The 25,415-nt window shown below is 38.3% G+C and overlaps 1 protein-coding gene across 3 annotated transcripts in view; it reads right to left on the minus strand.

The window, feature by feature from the left end:
* NKAIN2 (sodium/potassium transporting ATPase interacting 2) overlaps nt 1-25,415 on the minus strand; it is a 525,471-nt gene that overhangs the window by 22,763 nt on the left and 477,293 nt on the right. For all 3 annotated transcript variants that reach the window (XM_054514433.1, XM_036404578.2, XM_054514432.1), the window contains exon 5: nt 1,006-1,066. In XM_054514433.1, coding sequence (XP_054370408.1) covers nt 1,006-1,066 — 61 coding nt within the window. The remainder of the gene's footprint in view (nt 1-1,005; nt 1,067-25,415) is intronic.

The following is a 25,415-nucleotide window of genomic DNA, read 5'->3' on the forward strand; positions in this document are numbered from 1 at the left end:
TGTGGTGGTTTGATTTCAGCATTAAATCTCCCCTTGATGGTTCACAGTGACACTGTATTGCCAATAGATTACAGGGTTGTAGCTATTTTCCACGCAGGAGAACACACAAAGGAACCCCCGCCAGCCCTAGCAGTGCTCTCAATCAAATAAAAACCCTTTAGCTTCCTGTTGCAGAGCTCTCCCTAGGATTCATGTATATTTTATCAAAGTTACATGCAGTTCTGATACTTGTTTCTAAAGTGCTTTAGTATGAATCCCAAGATGTAGTGGAATGCTGCAGTGGACCTTTTTAAAAAAATCCAGGTTAGAGTAGGGGAAAAAAAGGAAATGGCTTGACTCCACAAAATGCAATAAGAGCAAATTTTGCTCAACAGGATTCTACTGATATAAATAAGCAGAAGAAACACAAATCTACATCTATATGAAATCATTTCACTTCATGTAAGTGCACCTGGGAGTAGTAGGAATAAAGAGGAACAAAGAGGAGCTCTACTGTTTAACCTTTCATAAATTAAAGTCCTGTGATGATCTAAAGCTATTGTTTTGCCAGAATTGCTTTTACAGGACAACATACATGCCAACACAAAACAGCTATAACTTCAGTTGTAACCAATTACTCTGAAAATAGTTAACAACAGCCTGGAACAAGGAAAAAAAACAAAACAACTTGTATTTGCTAATTGGGATTTTTTTTTCTTTCTTTTTATAAAAAAAAACAACAAAAAAACCCAAAACCACCCTTATTTTATGTCTTAAGCTAAGTAGTGAGATAAAGAGTTGTAATGATCTTTCCAGAAGAGAGGTGTATGTAAATTTAAACCAGTATTTCATTCCTCCTTTGCCTCAGAATTTACAGATTTTAGACTGAGAAGGATGGACAGAAAACATGATCTGGCTACAGTATAATAAGGCATTTAGGTTGAAGTCAGCAAGAGCCAGCATAGTGGAGAGGTGATTAAAAAAAAAAAGAATTCATTTTGTATGTAATAAAGCTTTAGTACTTACAGCTGTCCTCTTCTTCAGTAATACACTTCACAACATAACAGGCATAGATGAAGCCTGCCAGCTGAAACAAAATGTAATAGTGTTAGATGTAAGACTGATACCATAGAGAAACAAGAGATGGCTTTAGAAAAGCGACTACAGAAACAGAAACAACAAAATTCAACAGACTTTTTTGAGGAGGTAAAGATAATTCTCCACAGCAGTTTAATAATTTTAATTAGAAATAGGAGAATTCTGCATCTTTCTTGAAAAACACATCCTTCAATAAAACTTCCAAAAATTGATCAAAATTTTTCCAATACCTAGTTAACTTCTTTTCAATCATTGAAAAAATACAAAAATGGATGAGTATTTAGATGGGTGAGCTTTTAGCTACTGAAAATGTAAATATTTCTGTCAAAATCAGATTTGCTACCCAACAAAACCTGGTCCCCTAGCAGAACTATTTTAAAATCGGAACTTTGCCAACTAAATCAAGGACAAGTTCAGTGCACTTGTAAACCAGCTTTATTTTGTATTTTATCAGTTGAAATTAGGGCTGTGGATTAATAGAACTTGTTCTCATATCTGCAATAGTCCCCAAGCCTCATTACAAGTCACTTTGGATAGTCCTGGATGTGTTTACATCAGCATCTCACACAGCAGCTGGCAAATTTGTATCTTGTTCCTTTCAATCCTCTCTGCAGAGCATGCCCAGAATTGAATTGTAAACAGGAGCAATGGGATTTAAAGAAAATGAAAATCTGGAGTAGTTATTGATGTACCACCTGAAAAAATGATAATAAAAAAGGGAATAAATGGCCAATATCATACATGCAACAGGCCAAGTATCATGTGAGTCAGCTGCTGGTCCTTCCAGCAAGTTCTTGTTGCTAAGTTAGACCAGAAGTAAAAGAGCAAATACTGGAGCAGCAACAAGTGTCACATGTTGCCTGCTTTAACCAACTTCCTTTCATGTAGGTCTGGAGAGCTTTCTCTACTCCATTACAAGAAATAATTTTTCATCCTTTAGCTCATCACTGAAGTTTGCATGCTAGGATGTCTAAAGAATTCCAGTTATTTGATCTCCGTGTAGTGAAAAGTGAGCCGTGCTGCTAAAATGTGTTATTCTGCACAGGACACCTCACAGAGATATTTTCATGAGCTACAAAACCATCTGTACACTTTGGGAATTTGTTCTTTATATGGATGATACAAATGCCTAGAGGCTTCAGCCAGGAGTGAGCTGTCTGTGAGCGGTGCAAAACCCATAATCTCCTGGCTGAGGGAGATGATGATCTTGACTTCAGTTTGAGTAATCAGTGGGTTGGACAGTAGAAGAAGTGAAATTTGAGAGACCATGTATTATGAATGCTGGTTAGTGAAAATGGATTTTTTTTTGTTAATCCAAGGCATTTGTACAATCACTGCAATATTGTGGGTTCTTAGAGCCCTTAATATTACCCATATATAAATTAAATGCAAAGAAATCCATTCTATTTCATAGTGTCTTCATACCTGAGGCAGTGACTACGCCTGTTTTTTCCTAGCTCTTACACAGATATTCCTGGAATTTCTGTCGCTTTTCTATGTAGGAAGCTACCTATACCCACAAATGCTGCCTTCTAATATCTGTATGGGTAGGAGATGGCAAAAGGGGAAAAAAGTTAAAAAAGTTCAGCCTGAAGGCTTTCCTAAAAAAATCAAGACTTGATTTGGAGATCACACTGAAGCCAGCATATGTGTTGTCTGCTCACAGTTTAAATTCCTGTTGGAAGCCCAGAAGCTGCATTACAACGGAACTAAGCCATTAATTTTGTCATTTATTATAAATCTGCCTTACAGTGCTGCTGGGAAGATTTTACACCTGGGAAGGATGAAATATTCACTGCTGGACACAAAGAACACACTGTACCAAGAAGTGGCATTCAGCTAATATCAGCATTTCATCTCTCCTTTATTGGATCCCTCTTCCCTTTTGTTTCTTGGCTTCAAGACAGAGGGCTAATTTGCTCCACTGACTTATGCCCTGCATAACCCCATTGACTTCAATGACATTACTTGAGGTTTAATTCAGCAACGAATTAGGCCCAGAAAGGTTGTTCATAAATGATTCCATTCTTGGATGTGAACCTTGGCTTAATAGTTTCTCTGTTCTCTTTTTACAGACCATCAGATCCAAGATAGCTGAATAGTTGCAAATCTAGCAGGCTCCTATGGTAATCCTTTTCTTGCACTACAGTTATTGAACTTTACTGTCTTGTCAACCACCTGCAAGTTCATGTGTTATTAACTGAACTTATCTTACAAAGCACAGCAAACAAACTGTATCACAAATGATGTTTACAACTGATCTTTTAATTGCGTTCAGTTACATCGCTTAAATCTCTAGGGAACTCCTTTGATATATAAGCAAATCCTACAGCATTTCATCAGATGAGCTTGTTGATTAAAAGAATGCCTTAAAGCTCAAATTGTTCTGATCTAAGTACGAATGTCAGGGTTTTTTTCCCATGAGATAATCAGAGTTCATAAAAGAAACCTCCCCTTCTCCCACATCTATCCAACCTTTCCTTGAAAAACATCATCATTTTGTTCTTATTTGAATCTCACATTAGTTTTTTTTCTTTTTCTTTTTTTTTTTTAGCCAAGTAATTTATCAGCTCTGATACAGTGACAGTCATTCAAGTTTACCTTCTAATTGCATCAGCAGCAGTGGGCACACACTATGAGCTGAGGCTCAGAACCAAAAGTGGCAATTTTCACTCTGATTATACTCAATGATCTGAGCCCAAGCTAGCTGCAGAGATCCCCAAGACAGAGATCAGGAACATGTTTCCTTCCCTGTGGACTAGAACTTCCCATTAAGAAGGGTACAGCTCATCTATGCAGATAGCAGAGATTTCTTGGGGACTTTGGTCAACTAAAATTTTTAATGAATTCCCACGTGGATTGATAGGTCTCCCAAAATTTACTACCTTTTTTATAGAGCAAGGCTTTAACCTTTTCTCTCTAACAAAAGCCCACCACAATGTACCTCTGTATCACAAAAAATACCCCAAAACCCCCAACAAATCCAAACAAAACAGTGAATAACTCCTCATCCTGGAGAAGAATATGAGAGAAGAAACCCAAACCAAAGCAAATAATAGAAGTTAGTCACATCACTTATATTCCTGGGAAGTCCTCAAGCACAGAAGCGCTCAGTGCAATATGAGAATTACACAGAGCAGAGTCTTCCTGATTCAGTAGCTCCAAAAGATTTTTGTCATACATGAGAAGGAAGGAAATGAGTCCTCAGAGATAAAGAGGAGAAGGAGCCTGACTGTCTCAGAAAATCAGTTTAAAACTGGGAAGGTTAGCTTGAAAAATCTCATTGCTTTGCATCCCTTCCTATTTTTTTTAATTACCTGAACTTTGGGTTTTTTTTTTTTTTTTTTTTTTTTTTTTTTTTTTAATAACCCTGCAGAGATAAAAGAAAATAGGTGCAATGAGCGGAAGATCATTTCTGGATCCCAGATCCATCAAGCTTAGGTGTCTGCATCTGTCCCACTCACATTTTAATGCTGTAGTATGGGCCTCTAGAGGAGAAGGGGCCATTAGCAACATTCCTGCTCATTTATACATAGAGTAATTAGTGAATGCATGTTTTTATGAACCTCATTTTCTGCACCTTGAAAAAATCTGCTCTTTACAACTTTCCCTGATATGTCCATATGAGAGTATAAATGAATACTGCTCTTTCTAAAAGTGACACATTATCCATGCCTGCACCAGCTCCCTGGGTGTACTTTGATGGCATCTGATGACCTTAATTTTAGAAAAAATGATCTTAAACACTTAATAATTTTGTGAGGTGTTTTTAAGTTTTTTTTTGTGGGGGGTGTTGGTTTTTTTTTTGGGTTTTTTTTTAATATATAACCATGTTGGTGAAACCATTTTCCTTCTGTCAAGAAAAAAAAGAAGACAAGCAAAGCCTAAAATAAATCACCAATAAAACAGCATTACTGAAGCTTTAGTAATAAGATTAACTACAAAATGAAGTTAATGCTTTTTATATCCTTATCATAGCTGTATAAGGAAAACAAAAAATTAGAATATTCCCACCTAAGTCAACAATGTCCCGCTACACCTCTAAAGACTCTTGGCAGATCCTGAGTCACTGTGAGTGTACTTCCAGAATTGCTCAAAATGTCAAGTGCTGTGATCAAACTCAATCAGGATCAGTATTGATTAAAATCCTGTCTTGCTATTTTTTCTCACTTATTTCATGGAGATGAATGTTTTTATACAACGCAAAGAGCACCAGATTTGGAAAAAAGGCTATAATATAAAAAAACCATAATTTCTGGTCCAGGTTCCCACACTTCCCTCTTTTAAAGCAATATCTATATAGGTAATTACTACAAGTTATGTTTATTAAGCTGGGAAATTGAAACAAAAGAGTGATGGTAAGGAGGAAACAAAAACTAAAAGGGGATCTAATTGGGATAGGGTGATGAGGAACAGGCTTGAGATGAGGATTAATGAGTTAAGGGTTGTGGAAATAACACATAGTCTTGGTTTCATTGAATGAGTATGTTTTTATTCTATAACCATACTTGGTCTAGTGAAATGGACCTTAGATTTAAACCTCACAAACCTATTGTGTTTTTCTATCAAAAAATGTTTTAGTATCTCTGACACAGCTAAGGCTTGTGCATTTACTTTTCATTATTAAGTTTTTGCAGGTGTCTATAAACACTGCTTTTAAGACCTAAGCAGAATATGGGCTAGTTCAAGCAATAATACGGCAGAAATACATGGATGTAATTCTGGCCCTGGGAATGCTATATTGCAAAGCTGCGATGTTACATGTCCAACCATGTGCAAATTAATCATATTTCTTAAGCTTGCACTGGTCTGCACACATAAAACCTTTGCAGTGATGTGCATTTAAGGGGCAATGTTTCTTTAAAATGGATTTTTGGAGTCTGGAGATATATTGCAATATATATATATATATATATATATACACACACATTATGAGCAACTGAAGAACTGGAGAATTACTGTCTAGAAAGCTTCCAGTGTATTGATTCTCAGAAGAATCATACTCATTATTTAGCACCAAAGGTGAGGCAGAGACCTTTTTCTCAATATCTGTAGATTTAAGTCAGTGTCATGGGGGTTCTAAAGCTGCCCCCTGCAAAAACCCTTTCAAGCTTGATTTCACTGCCTTCAGCAGTGCTGCATCAGTGAGTGAACATCATTGATAGAGTTTTATATTAAACTCAAGCTGTGTTCCATGGAACTACTCTGTTGAGGTATGCTTTTATTTGTGCTTACATTTAACATTATGAGAACCCTGTCATTCCTCCAAGTTTAAATCTCTTTCATCATAAAAGGAGAGAATAGGAAAACTATTGGTATAAGGACAGATTCCAGATAGGGAAGGTAGACTGTGTGGCCCTGCTGTCATTCTTTTACAGAATTAACTATGTGCTGTCCAGAAGGAAGATTTCATTACTATGGTCAAGTAGCTTTATTCTGTACAAAATAATTACTTAAAAGAGCTAATGTCAAACTGACATGTCGACAATGATATCTAGTGGGCACTTACGAAATTTAAAAGCAAGCCAAAATGATAATTTCTTAGCCTGTGTAGTTATCAAATTATTTTTCTTTCTCTCTTGAGCTGAAAACTCAGCCCCAAAGGTTTTTGTTTTTTTTTTTCTTTTTAGCAGATACAGTAAAACCATGAATCATTAATTCAGATAAGTCTAGAAACATTGGAAAAGTGTGATTTAAATTGCATTTATTTCAACTAGTGCATCATAATCTTTTTGTTATTTTATATCAGCTGTCTAGAAGGTGCTTAACATAAAATCTTCCTTTATTTCTCTGTGGACTCTTCAGTTTTCTGGAGATTTCCTCTTGTATAAGCATTTGAAGACCCCTGTGGAGACCTGCTAGAAAGCTTCTGTTTGAAATGCTGCTGGGTGCTTGAGAGCAGTTCTATCTTGTTCAGGATTCCCTTAGCATCTTCCCTGGCAAGCTTCTGCACCTGATGAATTGAAGAGACTACAGGGGCACTGAAAACCACAGCACTGTGGCTTGTCACAAGAGAGCAGTGCAAACCTTTAACAACAGTAGAAAGCAAGAGATACTTACCTATTTTGTAGCTGTATTACAGACATTTGGCTTGACCCAAATTTCCAGAAAGTTTAAACTTTAGCAAGAGTTTTCTGAAATTTTGACCTAAAACTTTCTACAAGTCTTCACTCTTCCTAGGGATTTCAGAGTGATTTATGCTTTTGATAACCACATGATATTTGGCACTTCTCCATGATTTCATCTCACAGCCAAAGAGTAGCATGTCCTTTTTTTCCTGCCTCAGACTTGAAAGGTAACCTAAAATACAAGGGCTACCAGCTCACACGAGGTAGACATGGGGATCACTCACTGCTGACCTCTGTGATAGCTGAACTGTGGAGCATCTTGTAGATCCAGGCTTAACACTGAACTTCACATTCCTGCTCCCACAGGTGAAATGGCCCAGCCAGGATTCTGCTGTACCCCCTTAAAAAGCTGTGGCAGGCATGTCTCATTGGACAGAGGGTGGGCTCACCTGTGTAGATCCCCAGGTGACAACTTAGAGCAAAGATGAGGCCAGGAAGAAATTACCCACCTGCATTCACCAGGTACTAAGTGCAGCTCAAATGTGTATTGCTCAGTGCAGGCTGAAGGCACAAGTGATGCCAAAAATATGTTAAACCTGGAGCAATTTTAATTTTATATTTTCTACTTTTGTGAGTTGTTTCTACTTTACATTTTCTGACTTCATTAAGGTGAGAGGGAATTTTTGGTTATGTATTTTTGTTAATTCCATCCAATCCAAGTGTATGGGAAGTCCTGAAGATGGAAAAGTCTATTGCTCTGTTTCCTCTTATGGTGTAGCTCTGTAGCCCAACATGTCATTGTGAAAACAGAGTTTTGATTGTACAGGGGTCAAGTGTGTGTGGTGCCTGCTCTTCAGGCTAAATAAAAATTATTTAGCCATTAGAGCTGTGTAGATTGCACAAAAAAAGCCCATTTATTTTTAAACAAAACTGCTTCTGTCCTCTTGGCAACAAAAAAAATCCAACAAAGAATGAATTAAACAAACAAAAAAAACCCACCAAAGTTAAAGGTTTTAAAATTTGCATCACCCCATTTTTTTCTGTAAATAGTAAGAATGGTTTATTAAAACAAAAGTGTATCTGTGTCTTTATGTGGGCTTTGTTCTGAAGGTTTTATAGCATGATAACTTCTCTGAAAAAAACTTTGGACCTTTGCTTCCTCTTGTCTTCTGGAAAAGCTTTGGAATGGTTTAATCATCTGGCTTTGGTATCTTACTGCCTTTGGCAGCAGTAGCTTTTCTTATCATTATGTGTAACTGCATGTCACCTTTTTCAGACAGCCATAGGATTAGGATAAGAAAAATTGGTTCTTTATGCTGCAGATCTAACAAAGCCACAGACTCCTTGCAGCCCATTAAATGAATGTCTAGCATTTTAAATTGAACTCTGTTAGAAGAAACAGTTGATTATCAATGCTACTCACTCTTCTGAGGAGATGTAGGAAAAAAATAAAAATTGTGCAGATTGTGTAAGGGAAAATATTTTGAAGGTACAAGAGAGCTTTGAATTTCTGATAAACAAACACATATGAGAGTTTCTGTTCAGTGAAAATTCATCCCTCCATGTTGAGGCACCCATATGGCAAATAAACTTCAATGCTTTGAGTGTGAACATCAGACCCTTGGATCCAGGAAACAGAAACATTCAAAAGACAGTGAGTAGAAGATGAGAAGGAGAATAATATGTTGTGTCTGCCAGTTTCTCAGGACTGTGGCCAACCATGAACACTGTATAGAGTAAAAGTTCAGAAAGAAAGCACAGGTAATTTTCTCTTCTCCAACATCACGCATTAGATTAAATTAGATCATTGCTGTCACACAAATGACAAGAGCCAGAACATTTCATCAGAGGTAAGAGACTTTTCAGTAACAGCCACCTCTTTCTCTGTGATGATACTTATTTTCCCTGTGATGAATTGCTATTTATTTGAAGGCTCTGATGATGGTCCCAGGATCAGGAAACTTCATGGAATGTGGCAGTTTTTGCACTGCACTGACTTCATGGTGGTGGTTATGTTGTAGCAGCCTAATAATGCTCTGATCAAAGTGTTCCCACAACAGCTGGGGATGGTGGTGCTGACAAGGCAGGCGGATGCAGGGTATGCAAAGTGCACAGCTCAGCTGAAGCAGCTCTTCAGCAGCCTGAATAGTCAGGCTCATTACTTTAACATACAGAAAGAGAAACAAATAAGGCTTTCACAGGAACAGCTCTAAAGAGTGTGATCAAGATGAATAGGGCTTGAACTTATGAAACCTGAATGCTGATGGATTATCAAAATACAGTAATAGTTATTCAGCAGCTCAGTGGGAATTGTGGACTAACAGCAGAGGAATTGACAGATCTCTTTGACAGTGCCAGCAGCAGCAGAGCTGCCAGGAAGGTGACTGTCAGGTGGAGGCTCTGCCTGAGCCCCGTGGCTGTTTGTGCCTGTGCACAATATGGAAAAGTGGGATACCTGACAGGACAGCCTCTGTCTCTGGCAGTGCATATCAGGAAGATGAGGATGAATGAACTTATCTTAACTGAATAACTCCCTTAAGCCTCATGCTCTGGAGTAAAGAAGTAGAGGTATCTCAGGAACATGCAAAGCAGCATGCATAGGGTGCTCCACATCATTCCATCTCCTTAGAGTCCATACATCTAGCAAATGCCCTGCTTAGCACAAACATTTTGCTCCAGGTGCACAATATAACAGCATCAAGTGTCAGGAGGGGTTTCAAAGTCAATAAAACCTCTTCCTGTGGTGTCTAATGTTTAAAGTAACTGAACTCAGCTAATGTTTCAATGCTATTTTTCCTCTCAGCATTAGCCTACTGCAGGCTTTTTTCCACCTTTGAAAACTGTAATAAAAGATATGTTTTAGGTCTACCTTTTCCATTCAGCAAAATCAGCTAAGCAGGCTTCAAAAAGCAAATGCCAAAGTGCTTTGTGAAAATCCTTCCTGCAAAAGGAGAACCACTGGAGAGTTTAAATGAATATCACACCATGCAGCCTAGGATGGTACAAAGAGAGATTACGCTCTAGAGCTCCAAGCAGAACAACAGATTGAATTCCATGGTCAAGGGCACCTTTCCCCTCACAGACCTCCTGCTTAAGGGCAGGGGATCACTCTCTTGTGTATTCAGCATGAAAAACAGTGATCTCCTTGCTCCAAATGGAAATAGTTTGATGGCAGACACCCCAGTCACCACCTGGGGTGGTAGAATACATATGGATACATTCTGCAATATGTGTGACCAAAAAAAAAATTGAACCTTTTAGCTGAAGATTCCAGTAACATCATATCACATGAGGCATTTCGGGGGAATGACGAATTACAGAGAGAGAACATTCTCGGAAAGGCCATGTCCTCAGAGTCTGTGCCTCATTGCAGAGAGTTAAGTGGATGAGTTATATCTCTGACAGTTTATGAACCTTGTTAATATAATGCAGTACCTTGGGACCGTGCCAGCCACAGTGATCAAGGAAGTCTGAATTAGACCTCTGCCATTAACAGACATCAGATGCCCATTTAAAAATAAATGTTTTGTCTGAACTGGGCACATTTCTCTCTAAAGCAGTGATCACCAGCTTGAAGCTCTGAAGACCTGTGTGGCTCCCAGTAACACAGCACACATCTCTTCCCTAGGTTTCAGTAACAGGCTGTTTAACGTGCTGATGCTGAAGCTGCTTGGTAGGAAAACCACAAATAGCAGCAGTACTTTGACGTGTTAGTCCTTATGAAAAATGTGAGGTTTGTGTTGTCTTTAACCCGCATGTGGTGCAGGCTGCAGCTCTGTCACCTGTTCCAGGCATGGGTCACTCAGGGCAGCCCATCTAGTGGCAGATTAGGTTGCCTTGGCCCCAGCAGGAGAGGTGAGGGAAAGCTTCTGCACTGACAGAGAAGGCCAATCTCCATCAAGCCTGCACACTGGCAATGGACCGCATGAAGTGAGAGCAAAAGCCATGAACCTTTTCCTTCTGCTCTGACAACTGCACACAAGCAGCCACCATGCTGGTACAGCAGCTGTGTTTCTTCTTTGTCCCTGAAAATACTCTGCTTTTCTTGCCTCCAGAAAGTCCCACTTCTGTGATGCAGATTTCCAACATGGATATCAAATATCAATCACATTTTAGTTTTTTGTTTTTTCTTTTTTTCCTCACAAGATCTGTAACATAGAGATAAAGGTGCCTGTTTTTTTAGAGCACTGCAAAGTTCCAGTAAATGTTATGACTTTGGTTTCAGTTTTTGCATGGAAGGCATGAAAAGTGCTACAGCTACATATATTGTTCTACATTGCTATTTATCTATAATAATACTCTGTGCAGAATATCAGCAATGTGTTAATGCTTTATGTTTAATGTTGTTTTTATTTAATTTGTGTATTCCAAATGTTTATAGCACCACATCTTCTGCAATTTTCTGTCAAAAATATATATTTAGTAGACAGAAATTTGGTGTTGACTTGAACAGATGCACCAAGTCTTTGAAAAATGAAAGACAATGTTATTTCCTACTGAAGGTTAGAGAAAAAAATATTTTTAGATGTTTGGTTCCTCTATTTCACCAGTTCATTGCCAGAATGGAAAAATATTTCATCTGGCTGTATTGACTTGGCAGAATAAAGGGTAGAAGGATAATTTAATTGAAGACACATAAGAGAACACAGCACAGCACTATGCTATGAAATCCATAGCCATCTTTGCAGACCACTGAGCTGTGTGGCTGCATAGCAGCAATAAATATAGGTTAAAGTTTTAGTGAAGTGTTTTTGCCCCCTGGTTTCTTATATAACCGAAATAAGTGGAAAAATTTCAACTGAAATCTTTAGAAGTTAATTTCAAATGAGATCTTTAGAAAAGTTTTAGGGAAATTGTACATAAAGTTAAGTTAGACTTCTCAAAAGAAGGAAAAAAAATCTGTTGTCAGAGGTCGGTTCTAGTCATGTTTCCAATTCAAGAGCTTTAATCTGAAATGTTTTGTATGATCTAGTCTATTTTCAAATATCAGGATACATGATGCTAGTCAGCAGCAAAGATATATCTACTAGGAAACATCAGGAGAATGTTGCAAAGGAAGAAGAAAAACATTATTTACAGTATAATGGGCTGGAGAGCTGTTTAGAGTGCATTGTAAGAGGGGAAAGAAGAGTGCCAGCGCAGATAGAAAGAGGGACCAGCTACTCAAGTGCACACAGGCATGCTGACCTACCTTTCACTGGTATTTTTCCCTGGTGCCCTAATAAATTTCATAAACTCAGATTTATTTGGTTTCTCACATTCTCAGTAGTAAAATACTAGTTCTATCTTTTGAATAGAAGATACTTGGAAGTTCTTGGAAAATGAATAATAGTATTAGTGGGCAAGGAATCATGAATCTGTAGGAACATAAGATTGCAGCATGAACCCAGAAATGTACAGGTATAACACATTAGGTATGAAAGTCCAGTGGAAGGCCAGAGACATTGCAGAATTAATTCAGAGCTATAGAAAACAGAGGAAAAACAGAGTCTGAAAATCCCCCAGATATTTTATGCCAAGACAAAAGAAACAGTGGCCAATAGTTCAGTGAACAGGAGTGGCAGCAGTTATTAAGGATAAAAGATTTTCAAGGTTTGACATATGAATGGGCTACTCAAATAAAATAGATCATTTGCTTGGTTGTCTATGAACCAGAGTAGATACAGGCCCAATAAGCAGGTCTCTGTTTCCCAAAAACCTGAAACATATAAAATACATTAATAATACTAAAGAAATAGGTTAAAATTAAGTTGAAAATAGCAAAAGCCTTCACATACAAAATTCATTAGGGCAGAAAAATTCCAATTTCCAAAAGTGTTGCAAGCAGTGTCTAAATCACAACTTCAGTTAAAGAGCTCCAATCTGATGGTCTTGGTCCCTTTGCTTGAATTATTGGGGGCCTGGTAGGGACAAACACAGCTCCTGCTTAGCATGTGTATCTAGATATTTTTTCCTGTGGAAACTTTGGGATCAGGAAGGAGGAGATAAGTGAGCTCAATCTGGGCTTGTGAGAGTGGAGATCTTTCTTTTACAGACTTCACAGTCCTTTGTTCAGATTTGCAGAGGCCTGCTGTTCCTCTGCAATGGAAATGAAATTTTCAGAGGCAGGTGGCTGCTGATGTGCCCAAAAAGTCTGTGTGCTCACAAGTTTTTTTCTGAAAACTCTGCAAAATTGTCAATGAAGATAGAATTCCGCAACAAGGTGTTAGACTTCATGCTTAATATGTACCTCATTAGTAGGTGCTTTCCTCTGAATTTCACAGTAGTCTTCAGCATGCAGTAACGTAGACATGAAGGAAGACTTTTTAGAAGTGGGCAGCAAACAGATGTGAAGCCCTACTGGTATTCAGAGATATGTTAGTTGCATAATTCATGAAGACGTCTATTTTATCTGGAGGATGGCATGTAGCACAAAAGCCTGCCTTGGGATCCTTTACCTTCTCATGCTGATCATTCAGTCAAGCCATCTCATTCAACTTCAACACAAAATCTGGAAAATGATCCCTCAGCCATCTGACTTGAATCTGACAGAGTCATCCTAAAACTCTTCCGTGTTCTTTTGGAGAAATCCTTCAAACTTCTTTTTAGGTCATTGCATTTTTGTACCAAATATAAAGGTCTTGATGACGGCATTTCTTTTTCATCATTCTTATATTGATTTATGTGATCTTGAGCTCTTACTGAGCCCACTAAGTACTGCGGTTGTCTTCATTGTCCTTGCTGCTGCTTCAGTAAGGCAGACTTTTATTTCTGATAACAATATTTTTTCAATCAATTTAGAGCCATCTTTTGCATCTTTCACATGCACCCTTTTGCATGCTTTCATTATTTATGGCTTCTTCACACTGATACTGTGTGTATCATGGAGAGATTCTATATTCTAATAAAATGTCTTTTGTCTTTCATATGTCAACTAGTCTGTTTCCTGCTGTCAAGAAACAAAAATTGTGGCCTTGTAGCTTCTATTAACCATCCAGTGACTTCTTGTGCTATTTCCATCAACTCTGTTTTTTCCCTAGTCAGCCACTCTATCACATATGAAAAGATGTAAACAAGTACACTAGTATGGAGGTATACTAATAAAGATGGAAGGTGTCCCAAGTACACTGAATGTTGAATTAGCAGCAGCGTTTACAGCCAACCTTAGAGTAACATTGTTTGAATGCAATGACTGGGGTATGCATATCAGCTTTAAAATACTTTCCAGTTAGACCATTTTTGTCATGAATTATTCACTTTTCCACAATGAACAAGGTAATACCAAGGCAGTCCCTGTGCTTAGTGAGAGATTAATGGAATACCAATACACTGATATTTCTTCTAAGAGGCAAAAATTCTTGCTTGGTGTTTCACTATTTGGGACATAGGAGAATGGCCATGATAAAAATGGCAGAACTAGTGTTTTACCTTCAAGTTTTTCTTGCCCTGCAGCTTCCAAAGTTTTCACCTCAAACATACTTGGTGACAAATATACTTATCTCAATTTTTCCCCATAAATGTGAAAACAGATGCCAACTAGCTTTCTTTGTAGTCACTCCTTCCTAGAGTCAAGCAGCTGTAGAATGAACAAAAGTTGCCACCTGTTTCAGGTATCTAAATTCTCCAAAATTGGTTCAGCTTAATGTCCCCAGAGATGCCTGTTTCACTTCGTGTCTGGGAAAGAAGCCCCATTGCTGTCTAGCTTCAGCTTTTAGGAGACTGAAGCCTGATGATTTGAATTAAGCCTATTCTAGCAGAACAAAACAAGTGGTTCAGTTTCTATATGCCTACAACAACCTTAAAATCAACCAAATTTAGAATATGCAGACTGGAGGACTGACACTCCTTCAGAACAATCTGGACATCTTGATACTGCAAGTACAAGCAAATAAAGTGTTTGAACACATAGAGGCAGGAAAGCCTGTCTCACAGATGGGTTGTCTGTGGAGCAGTGACTCCAGACCTGTGGTTCATAATGCATAATTAGCACTAGAATTAGAATGTGGATTCCCAGTTTAACACAGCTGTTGAGGAGTACATTTACTGCCTTTAGCTTGGTGTGGAGCTGCAGTGTAAGCTGCAGGTTGAGCTCTGTGGGGCTGGAGTCTGAGGCAAGAGACCACAGAGTGGCTCCTGGATAGTCAGACAGGAATGTTCCCTTAGCAAAGTGGCTAAACAGATTGTGAGGTTATTTAAAAGGGAACTCTGAGTCTAAACAAGAGTTGTTTAGACTCTTGTCTGTTCTTAGCAGCAGTACTGTACATGCTAATTTTCAAATTATTATTTTAAATCCACACTTGAGGAAGGATTTTGAAACAATGGAGAAGGTTCAGAGAAGAGTTCTGAGAGTGATTAGAGGGCTAGGAGGAGGAGATAAAGCAGTTTGGCTACTCAAAGGAAATTAACTATCTTCATAAAAACAGTTAGTGAAATATTCCCGATGACAGGATGATGTACTTTTGCAGATAACTGCATTGTAAGCACCTGGACAGAAATCTAGATATTTGGACAAGTTAAAGGTGAATTTTAACAAGAATTGTAGTGAGCTTTCAACTGTGGGATACTTTAAGATCAATGTTAAATGTTTTATAACTTGAGACAGGAATTAATTCAGGGAATCTCTATGCCCTGCCTTATGTAGGATGTCAGACTAGGAAATTGCAGCATTTTCCTCTGTCTTCATGGTTTTCTACTATAATATGGTGTACATAATATTGGTATGTAAGGATTTTAGAATATAGGAATGTTTGTGAAAGAAATTAATTCTGAAAATTGGGAAAAATGAGCACTGGTTTAGTGGAAGAATAACAGAGAAACTTGGAGTGATAGTAAAGTATTTGTAATTAGTATCTAGCTCGCTCTGATACAGTGGAGTACAATTACCCTCAACTGTATTATGATTTCTTTTACTTTTTTCTTCTTGAGTAAATTAACTTCAATTTGCAGACTCAGTAATAAGTAACACAGTGCATATTACACCATTATTACAACACTTAATTCATTAGATATGTAATTTACATTGCTATTTATGTAAGTGCTGAATTAAATCCAAAGAATCTCAGGAGAGAGCTTGTTCCAGATCTCAGCTTAATATTTAATACGGAAATATGGGGAAAGAAGGCACACCTCAAAAGCTTCAACCCTTATGTCAGGAACTGCATGTGAGTTTCCAGAAAGGAAAAAAGTAGTATCTTAAAATATTCATCCAAAACAAAATGCAGAGGATTTAAAGAAGGTAAGGAGCACTTGGGAATATGCCAAAGAGAAAACTGAGGAAATATGTCACCTTGGCTCACTCTTTCACTTCCTTTTTTTTAATTTTTCATTTTTTATGGAGCATATTATTTCTGACTAGTCTATTCTACAGAGGGCCGTGGATTAGTATGAAATGTGCAGAGGGACAAAATTTCAAAATAGACATTGTACCACTGGCAGGAGGTTGCCTGAGGCAAACACAGCTCCTCTCTGCTGATCACCACACAACCACAGTGTCAGACATTTCCTCTTTTGAAATGATCAGGTGCAGAAACTTCAAGGCTACGAGAGCACTGGGGCAGCCCACGGCTGGTGGAGCCCTCCCTTGTCAGCAAGTAGTCCTCATGGAACATATTAAAAGAATTGAACTGTAGAGCCAGCAATGACAGGAAGCTGTACAGTTGCATAAATAAAGTGTATCCTGGAATAGGCTGCACTCATGACACAGAGACACTGCAGAACTGGGAATATTTTATCTTCATAAAGCAGAGTGGGATCTGGACAATTAATGATGCAGGGAAAGATACTCTGGATATGGCTTTGTTGCTAAATAGGAAAGGGCCAAGAGCCAACCTCTATCTTCCAGGCCAAATTTTGTAGACCAGCTTTTGACAACACTGCTTTGGTGCAGTGTTAAGTGCTCAGGGGCCATGCACAGTCTGCACAGCACTTAACTGAGACTCCTGTGAGTCCAGAGTGGTAGGGACTTACAGCTCTGAGGCAATGCCATCTTCTCTGAGGTGTTACTTCTCCCATTCAAAGTGTCTGAAACAATGAGGGCTGTGTCACTTCCCAGCAGAGCGAGGTTTTGCGCTTAGTTTACTGCTGCTGTACCATAAAATGGCTGTCTCATATCAGTCCATCCAAATTTTTCTCATAGTGAAAGTGGCAAGGCAGAGGAGAGACAGCAGAAAATATTCTTGTTCGATATTGATGTCTATATTGAGATGGTTCCTCAATTTTGTCTTTAACTCTGTAAACTACTCTTGGATGCAAGACTGAGGATTTTGTCATGCCTCCTGGATGTAACAGGAGAGTATGTAGGGGTGCTTGGGGATTCAAAGCATCTGGGATAACACTGAGAAAATGTGTAAGCTTGAATGAACAAAGAATAGCCCTGTCTTATCCTTTCTGCCTTCTGGGAGAGTTCTCTGAAAGGAGCTATCTCCAGAAATGTATTCATGTACTGTCATAGAAAATGTTCATAGGAGTACTCCAAACAGAGGCAGGGTGTTAGCTGGAAAATAAGTAATGTCATTTATCAGGAGGCCAGTGCTTGAGTTCTCTCTCTGGCCCTGTCTCACAATCAACACAGATATTCCCTTTGAGGACACTCTCATTTTAAGCATTTCAACATCTATGATCCAAAGGGTTGCCAAAATACATGAAACACATATTATTAATGTGATTATTATTATTATTCCATAAATCTCCATAGTCACAGTAGTATTTACTTCCCTCAGACAGCCTTGCTGAGATTAATCGTCTCCTTAATATTAATGCAAACTAGCACAAGAAATAGCTTCACAACTGGAACCAGTCAGACTGATTAAGAATCAAGTTTCCCTTCATATTTTTCCACATTTGAGATCTTCTTTGTATCTGTGTGGGGATGTACCACATGTCTCAGTTGGAAGTTAGGTCTCCAGCATTTGCATTCACCCTACTCTGTGAGCTGTTTGTTCATTTGTACATAAAATGGTGCACCTTATTAACTTTATTTTTTTTTCCCTGGGATGCTTAGATTTACTTTCAGACATGACTTCCCTTCCTCCCCTCTGACATCTTTTAATAAAGGATATAAAAATGATGAAAGTAATTGCTAGACACCAGCTGATTTAAAATATTTTTCTGCAATGGGTATGTGCTTATGCTTCTATGCACACATGCATATGAGGACATGCATGACAAAGAGGGAGGAAAGATTTTGGTGCAAAGGGAGAGGCTGTACTTGTTGCTCCATTTTAGCTACATTACAGTTTATGAGTTTCTAAATGCAGGGAATATATTTTGTTCCTCAGACTAACCAGAGTGAAAAAGATGTCATGTGAAACACAGTCTGGCAGCCTCCCAACACCACTCTCCCAAAGGCTTGAATATCATAGCACACCGAGACCAAGTATTAATGTCATCTAGGCCATAAGTCCAGCTTTAGTTTAGTAAGTGCTTAAGTAAATATTAAAGCACAGGGTCAAGGAAAGCTTAGAGTTGACAATAGCATAAAAAAAGAATATATTCTGCCATGTCTGCTTAACCTTTCTGTCCTTACTATGAGAAAAATGCATATGGATGTGACATGGTATTTTATGGCAGTGAAAGAGTGCACCAGCAGAAATCAGAACACTCAAAATAATACTGCAGCTTCTTGAGGCATTTTTCAGATTTAGATCAAATACAGTAAAACCTGCCCAGCAGAAGCTTTCAGCATGTAGCACCACTTGTCCATCTCTTCACCAGAACTGATGAATCTAAATAGTCTTTCCTACATACACCTTAAAGCCAGCAAAAACAAGTAATTCCAATCAAGTTCTTTTTTCCCCCTCCACATAAGTCAAGGAATTTACAATGTTATAACAAAGTAGCAGGCAATTTATTATCTCTGTTTTCAAGTGCAGAATGGGAGATAACAATGAAATGGTTTACCAGGAGGTCACTGTGTATTTATACTCTGAGCAGAATTGAAGAACACAGGCTTCAATCTTGACTCAAAGGCTGAACTTCTGTGCAATTTCAGGTATAGATAAAACTTCTCTACAAGCAGAATTGGGAGCTCCTTCGTACTTGACTCCTGGCCAATATTTAATTCATCAGACCTGAAGGAAAAGAAGGTTTTCCTAGGGAAAACTTGGAATATTTTAGAAATAATTTGGCAGCTGATGCCACTACTCAGCCAAGTTTTCCACCGCATGTGTGCACACAGAGTTTGCAGAAGCTTTTTCTCATTCTCATTTGAGTTTCATGTGCTCACCACCACCACCTGTGTTTTACCACCTTCAACACCAGTTCTGCCCATGGCATCATAAAGCATCACACCTCCTGTGACTCTGTGTTCATTGTATTCTGTAATGGCCATTTGCAGAAGGAAAGAGGAATGAAAAAGCAAGTCACTTCTCTGGCCTGTTAACTACTGCCTTTTACAGTCCCCATCCTTTCCACATTCTGATATTATTTACAGAAAAATCTTTTATCTCTTCCTCATTTTTACTCTTACTTTAATGGCTTTACATCAGATCTATGCACTAAAAGGAAAGCATTTAGAAAACGCTTGACCTATTTTCATAACACCTACACAGCAGCCTGCTGTAACACCTAAATTTTTCTTTCACCTTGTCTCAAAGCATCACAGGTTTGGTTTTTTTTTTTTTTTTTTTTGCAGTCTTGCATGTTTTGGTTTCTTCCTTATTTTGTGCTAAGCTGTTTCTTGATAAGGTTCAGCTGGAAAAACTCATCTCTCTGAGGACCCAATCAGGGTTTTACATCAATTAGACTAATTGACAGAAGGCTTAACATATTTCTTCATTACGACAGCAAATACCTTCTTGGAGGAGACCCCAAAGCACAGGAGTTAAAAAATAATAATGAAAAAGACACCAACCTCTTTTCTAGTAAGATAATTTTGGAAATATTTTAGAGGTAAAACACGAGGAAGGAAGTTTCCTAAGGGATGGCTATTTCACCATGGTTAAAACAGCTTTCAGCCAGAAAGTTTATTCCACTCCAAAACTAGCACCATGTGCCTGACTGCAAAAATGTAAATAATCACATAAATAATCATGGAGAAAGAGAGAGTAAGATGAATATAAGGAAAATACATGAAGACAGAAAATACATAACCAGCCATCAATCTACCAAAAAAACTCCAAAACTAAACACAACTTCTAATTCTTCAAAAATCTACTGGATTTTTTGTCTGAATTTATAACAGGACATCTGAAATAATTTGCATTTATTCACATTAGCTCTCTTGATTTCTTTTTAACTTATGCTAAACCTCATTAAGCTGAACCTCATCACTGAGACATCGACTTTAAGAGACAGTTTACATTATAATTCAATATTGTGTGTTAAACTGATCTTTACCTTCTATTTCAGATTCTAGTCTTTTATATTAATAGAAATGATATGGTGTTTATGAAATGTAAAGAACTGCACTTTCTCCATATTTCTGTTACTGTGTTTGTCATTCTGCCTGCTTCCCTGTGCTCTGTGTGAAGCTGTGAGAAGGCAACAGAAAAAGGCAATTCACTACTTTTCAGAATAACTTACAGTCATAAAACATTTTCAGAAAAGGAACCCCTGAGGGAGGTATTTAACCTTAGTCTTTGCTGGCGTTTTTGAACATCTGGCCACCCTACTTGATAAACATGCTAGCAGTGTTGGGGTTTTTGGAATGTCTGTGCTGCACAAACCCCAAACAAGCGATTCAGAGAATAAGAGCCTTTAGAGAGGAACATTTAAAGGAGTACAGAGGAGTTCTCTACATAAATCCCGTGGACATATTTTCTGTGTAGTACACTCCAACCCAACACTCTATTACTTAACATTGCTTCCCTGCAGTTGGAATCAGTGTCAGCTGCAGCAGTGTTTTGAAATAAATGGGCCATGGTGCAGTTCTTGTGCATATGTGTGAACACGGAGGAAGAAGGTCATGACGTCTCTAAGTGCATATGCTCCACACTGAATCCAATTGCCAAAATGCCATTTCCTATTCTAGCTACACTGCAGCACCACCATCTTTTCTCTTTAGCATGGAATATGTCCCACATCCATACTCTTGAAAGCTTTTTTCCCAGAACTTCCCTCAAAAGTATCACAGCAAGAAATTCTTCCCTTTCAAGCCCCTAATTTTGAATAATGGAAAAGATGAAATTTTCCCTTCAGAAAGTACCCTCAACACAGCAAATAACTAATTTTTGCTAGAATATAATAATATAATTTTTCTCATATATTTTCTAGCTCTCAGGTGGGAATTCACTAGCCCTGAGGAGGGAAAGGACAGAAAGATGTCATGGTGCCTTATTTCCTTTTATCTGGTTTGGAGCTTGTCAGGACTGGAGTTGGTGGTTGGAGCATGTAGAAAGGGTTTGGGGTCCTAGGTTTTCACCACAGGAACTGCTTCATATAGGATTTGCTCTAGATTAATTCAGTGCAATTTAAATTGTAGGAAGCTTCAGCCCTCTTTTTAATATATATGAGGGCTACTCCCTCCCTGTGGAAATAGGCAGGCTGCTCTGTGAAAATCCTGGTGTATGACAACATATTCCATTGAAAGGTGAGGACTCCCCCTCTTTAGTTCCAGCCTAGATACTTATCTCATTTTCCTGTGATATTTCTGCTCCTTACTCTTCATTGTCCTCAGCAGAAAGGCAGTATATTTTTCCTAGAACAGGTTTGTCAACTCATGAGGTTTGGCAACATGGAAGTACGGAGAGGTGTTAGTAGCAAATCAGTCTCTTTTGTGACTTCCAATGCTTTTCTTTATGTTTTCTTTAATGCAAGTCAGCACTGCAGGTCAAAGGGGAATGCTGCAAAGTGGATTAAGCTCCATTCTGTAGCCTTTCAGTGCTACTTCTGTCTCTTCAACTCAAGTTAGATTCTGTTCACTAAATGAGTACAGTCATGGTGCACAATCTGTCTTGCAGGCAGCCTCTATCCAAATCCACCCTGTGAATCCCCTCTGTTGTCTTAGTCTCCCTTGGTCTATTATCCCACACCCCAACCCCTGATTAATAGTGAATTAATGGGAGACAGAAACCAGGCAAAAAAGACTCAGAACAATTATGCTCCACTGTGTGTCTTCACTCTGCACTGCCCAGATCCCAGTGCTGACTGTCCTGAAGGTAACATGCTGTGTCCAAAAATGCTGTGGAAGGGAAGCCCAACATCTTAAGCTTGGGGAAGGTGTCCAGTGAAGCAATAATAGGAACTCAGGGCCTGTCTTAGAAAAAGGATGGAAGCCACTGTGTTAAACCCTTTTCTGTCCCCTCTGATGGGGTTATATAAGATTTTTCCTTGGCTAATCATATACATTTCCTTCTCTTTCGTGTGTGTGTGTGTGTGTGTGTGTGTGTTTGTGTGTGTAGAATTACTTCCTGGATTACACTTCTCAAGATTATAATCTGTTTTTAAAGAACACTTGGGATCATATGAAAGAAGGGAGAAAAGCACATCTACGCATATCCGACTTTTCCAACCTCAAGGCAGAGTTAGCTCTACCTATACTGTTCCTGACAGATGTTTCGCTGGAGGAGTGAAAAATGCTTCAGAAACCTCTCCTGGAAAAAATTCTTTGATTAGCCTAGTTAATCCATATCAGTAACTCCCCACATCTATGCTTAGCACAGAACTATGCTGCTTCTGAATTGTCTTCATTGCAATTTAAACCCAAGGTTTGCTGCCCTAGTAAATCTAGATGATAAGTGTATTCCTGTTTTCCTTCCTAGTGTTCATTTCTGAAACAAGAATTTTCTAAGCAGGTGGGAGAGGGGAAAAGTCCAGGGTTCTGATCTCTTCACGCAGCTGCTATGAAGGACCCTAGTGCAGGGTCTGGTCCTGGCCTCTAGCTGGGTCTGGGCTCACATCCTCTGCCTCTAACATGACTGCCATAAAACTTGTTGCAGCCTTCTTGCCTCCAGCTTTAGCAAGCACTGAAATTGTGAAGTCAGAAACAAACTCACTGCTATTTTCTCTTTGCAGGATCAGTTTTCAGCCCTTGTCTTTGTTTCTCAGCTGACTGGCTCTAAAGTGCCCATCACGGGTACGGTGGGGTCAGTAGATCATCAGAGCCATGTTTCACGTCCAGGCATCACCTGCAGTTAACCGTAAAATCAGAGCGACTGCAGAATCAGAGATCGGGGGCACAGACTAAATACAGTAAACTAATGCTCAGTGACAAGGAAGACTGATACTTCTGAGCCCATCCAAAACATTAGATGTTAAAGGACGTCTACTGGTGAAAACTCAGTAGGCTCCAGGCACTCACAGGGTGAGATGTCTTTGCACCTCAGCAGAGCAAAGGCAGGAAATAGTTAATAGTGTTGTCTAGCAATGGACATCTGAGTGATGCTCTGAATCACCTCTGAGCCTTCTCTGCAATACAGAAAGGATTTTACATTTTATTTGACATAGCCTGAATCTCACTAAGCAAATATGAATAGCCCTACTCTGCCAGAGCCCTCTTTTAGATGATTAGGCTCTTTGTAGATATAACTGCCAGAGCTGGTCCTATGAAAATAGCAGTAATAGTGAAAGCAGCAAAACAGAAATTCATGTTTCTTTTTGTTGTTGTTTGCTTGCTGTTGACTGCAGAACTCGTATTTGTATTTCAAAATGTTTCATGGAATATGTTGCATAATAATTCATTGAGTTTTGATTCATTTGATTGTTGTAGTTTATCAGACTTGCTGATGGCAACTACAAATCTACTCTGTTAGGCAAAAAGAACACTGATTGGTTTAGAGGTTTTTATAGACTTACTGAAACGCTTCATCTCTAATGCATACTGTTCCCCAGCACAGCTAAGTATGTACAGCATTACCAGCAGGATTTGAGCCTGGCACAACAGAATATCAGCATTTGAATCTGTTTACTGAAAAACAGTATTCTGTAATATGTGGCTCAAGAGCATGCAATTCTTTTTTTTTTTTTTTCTTCTATTGCTTGCCACTGATGCCCAAGAACTGGTGTCAATTAAATTGTAGATGAGGGAGCCTGCAATCATCCTGATATGCTTCAGCAGTTGTAATTTGGTTAAGGCTCAAATCAATGTTCTGCTTCTTAACATTTCTTGAATGTGTTGAAAATCTAACTTAATTGTGAGGAACAGTTGTCCTGTCTGTGAGAAGTAAACAAAAGGCTTCATTTAGGCTTGAATGATAATGGACTCAACTGAATCTTACTATCTTTTTGATTTCAAATTTTATATTTTTTTCTTAAGTATGTTTTGCAAATAATCATCTAATTTTTTCATTGTATCTGTAATTAGATAGTGGATATGCCTTTTTTCTGTTCTTAGTTATACATGGTAAACATATAAAAAAGAAAATGAAACAAAGTTAAACAACTGAGGATGAAGATAACAAAGTTAGGCTCAGAGGGAAGAAACTGTGACTAGAAAAATGTAGCAGATATTGATATCACCCTACAATATCATCTGAGACATTGAATTACATTTAAAGAGTACTCAGGAACCCTTGTGAACACAAGATTTTACAATATGCCTTTCTGCCCCAACATTTGGCATGTCTTCTCTTGTTTTCCTCCACTATAAACCAGCTATCACTGATTTAAGTGCTGATATAATGACTTGTTTCCTTGATCAACAGCTGTTCACAATTAGTTATTGCAGATTATTTCCTCTCTGAACTTCTACTGAGGGTCTAGAGTGCCTTAGACCTTTCTGCTTGGAATGTTAAAAATAATAATTTATCCACATGATTCATATTCATTTATCTCTGAGACTGTGCCATTCTAACACACTGAAGAAAGAGGTGTGAAGTCTGACAGTGATTTTTCTGAGTGTTAGATTTGCAGGCTGTAAATGAAAAATTGTGGCAGGCACCACTACTGAAAGCCTATTAGAAAATGTGACAGAAGGAATTTTTTAGTCATGATAATCACACTATATTTAAAAATGCAAGACCTAGAATAAAATCAGATATAGCAAACTTTTGCGCAATTATTTTTCAATTTTCAGATAAATTTCCTTATGAGTTAATGAAAATCGAAGCAAAGTGCAATGACAGAGAAACATTAAAGAGTATCTCACAAAGCTGTTGGATTTCTAAGCTGTTGGATGCTAAACAATTTATTCATGTCACAAAAACCTTTCTTAGAGGAATAAATGAAAAACATAAACTATGATGTCATGAGGCCACTTGCTGGACCAGATAAACATTCTTTGTTCTTTCCAGTCATCACAAAAGGTGACTGTATGCATACTCAAGATAAAAACCGAGTAGAAAAATCCTCTTACCTTTATGCTACTTACTCTGCTTCCTTTTTTCCCTTCTTTTTTTTTGAATTATGCTAGAGGAC

Source organism: Molothrus ater, chromosome 3, assembly GCF_012460135.2.
Source record: "Molothrus ater isolate BHLD 08-10-18 breed brown headed cowbird chromosome 3, BPBGC_Mater_1.1, whole genome shotgun sequence".
NCBI lineage: Eukaryota > Metazoa > Chordata > Aves > Passeriformes > Icteridae > Molothrus > Molothrus ater.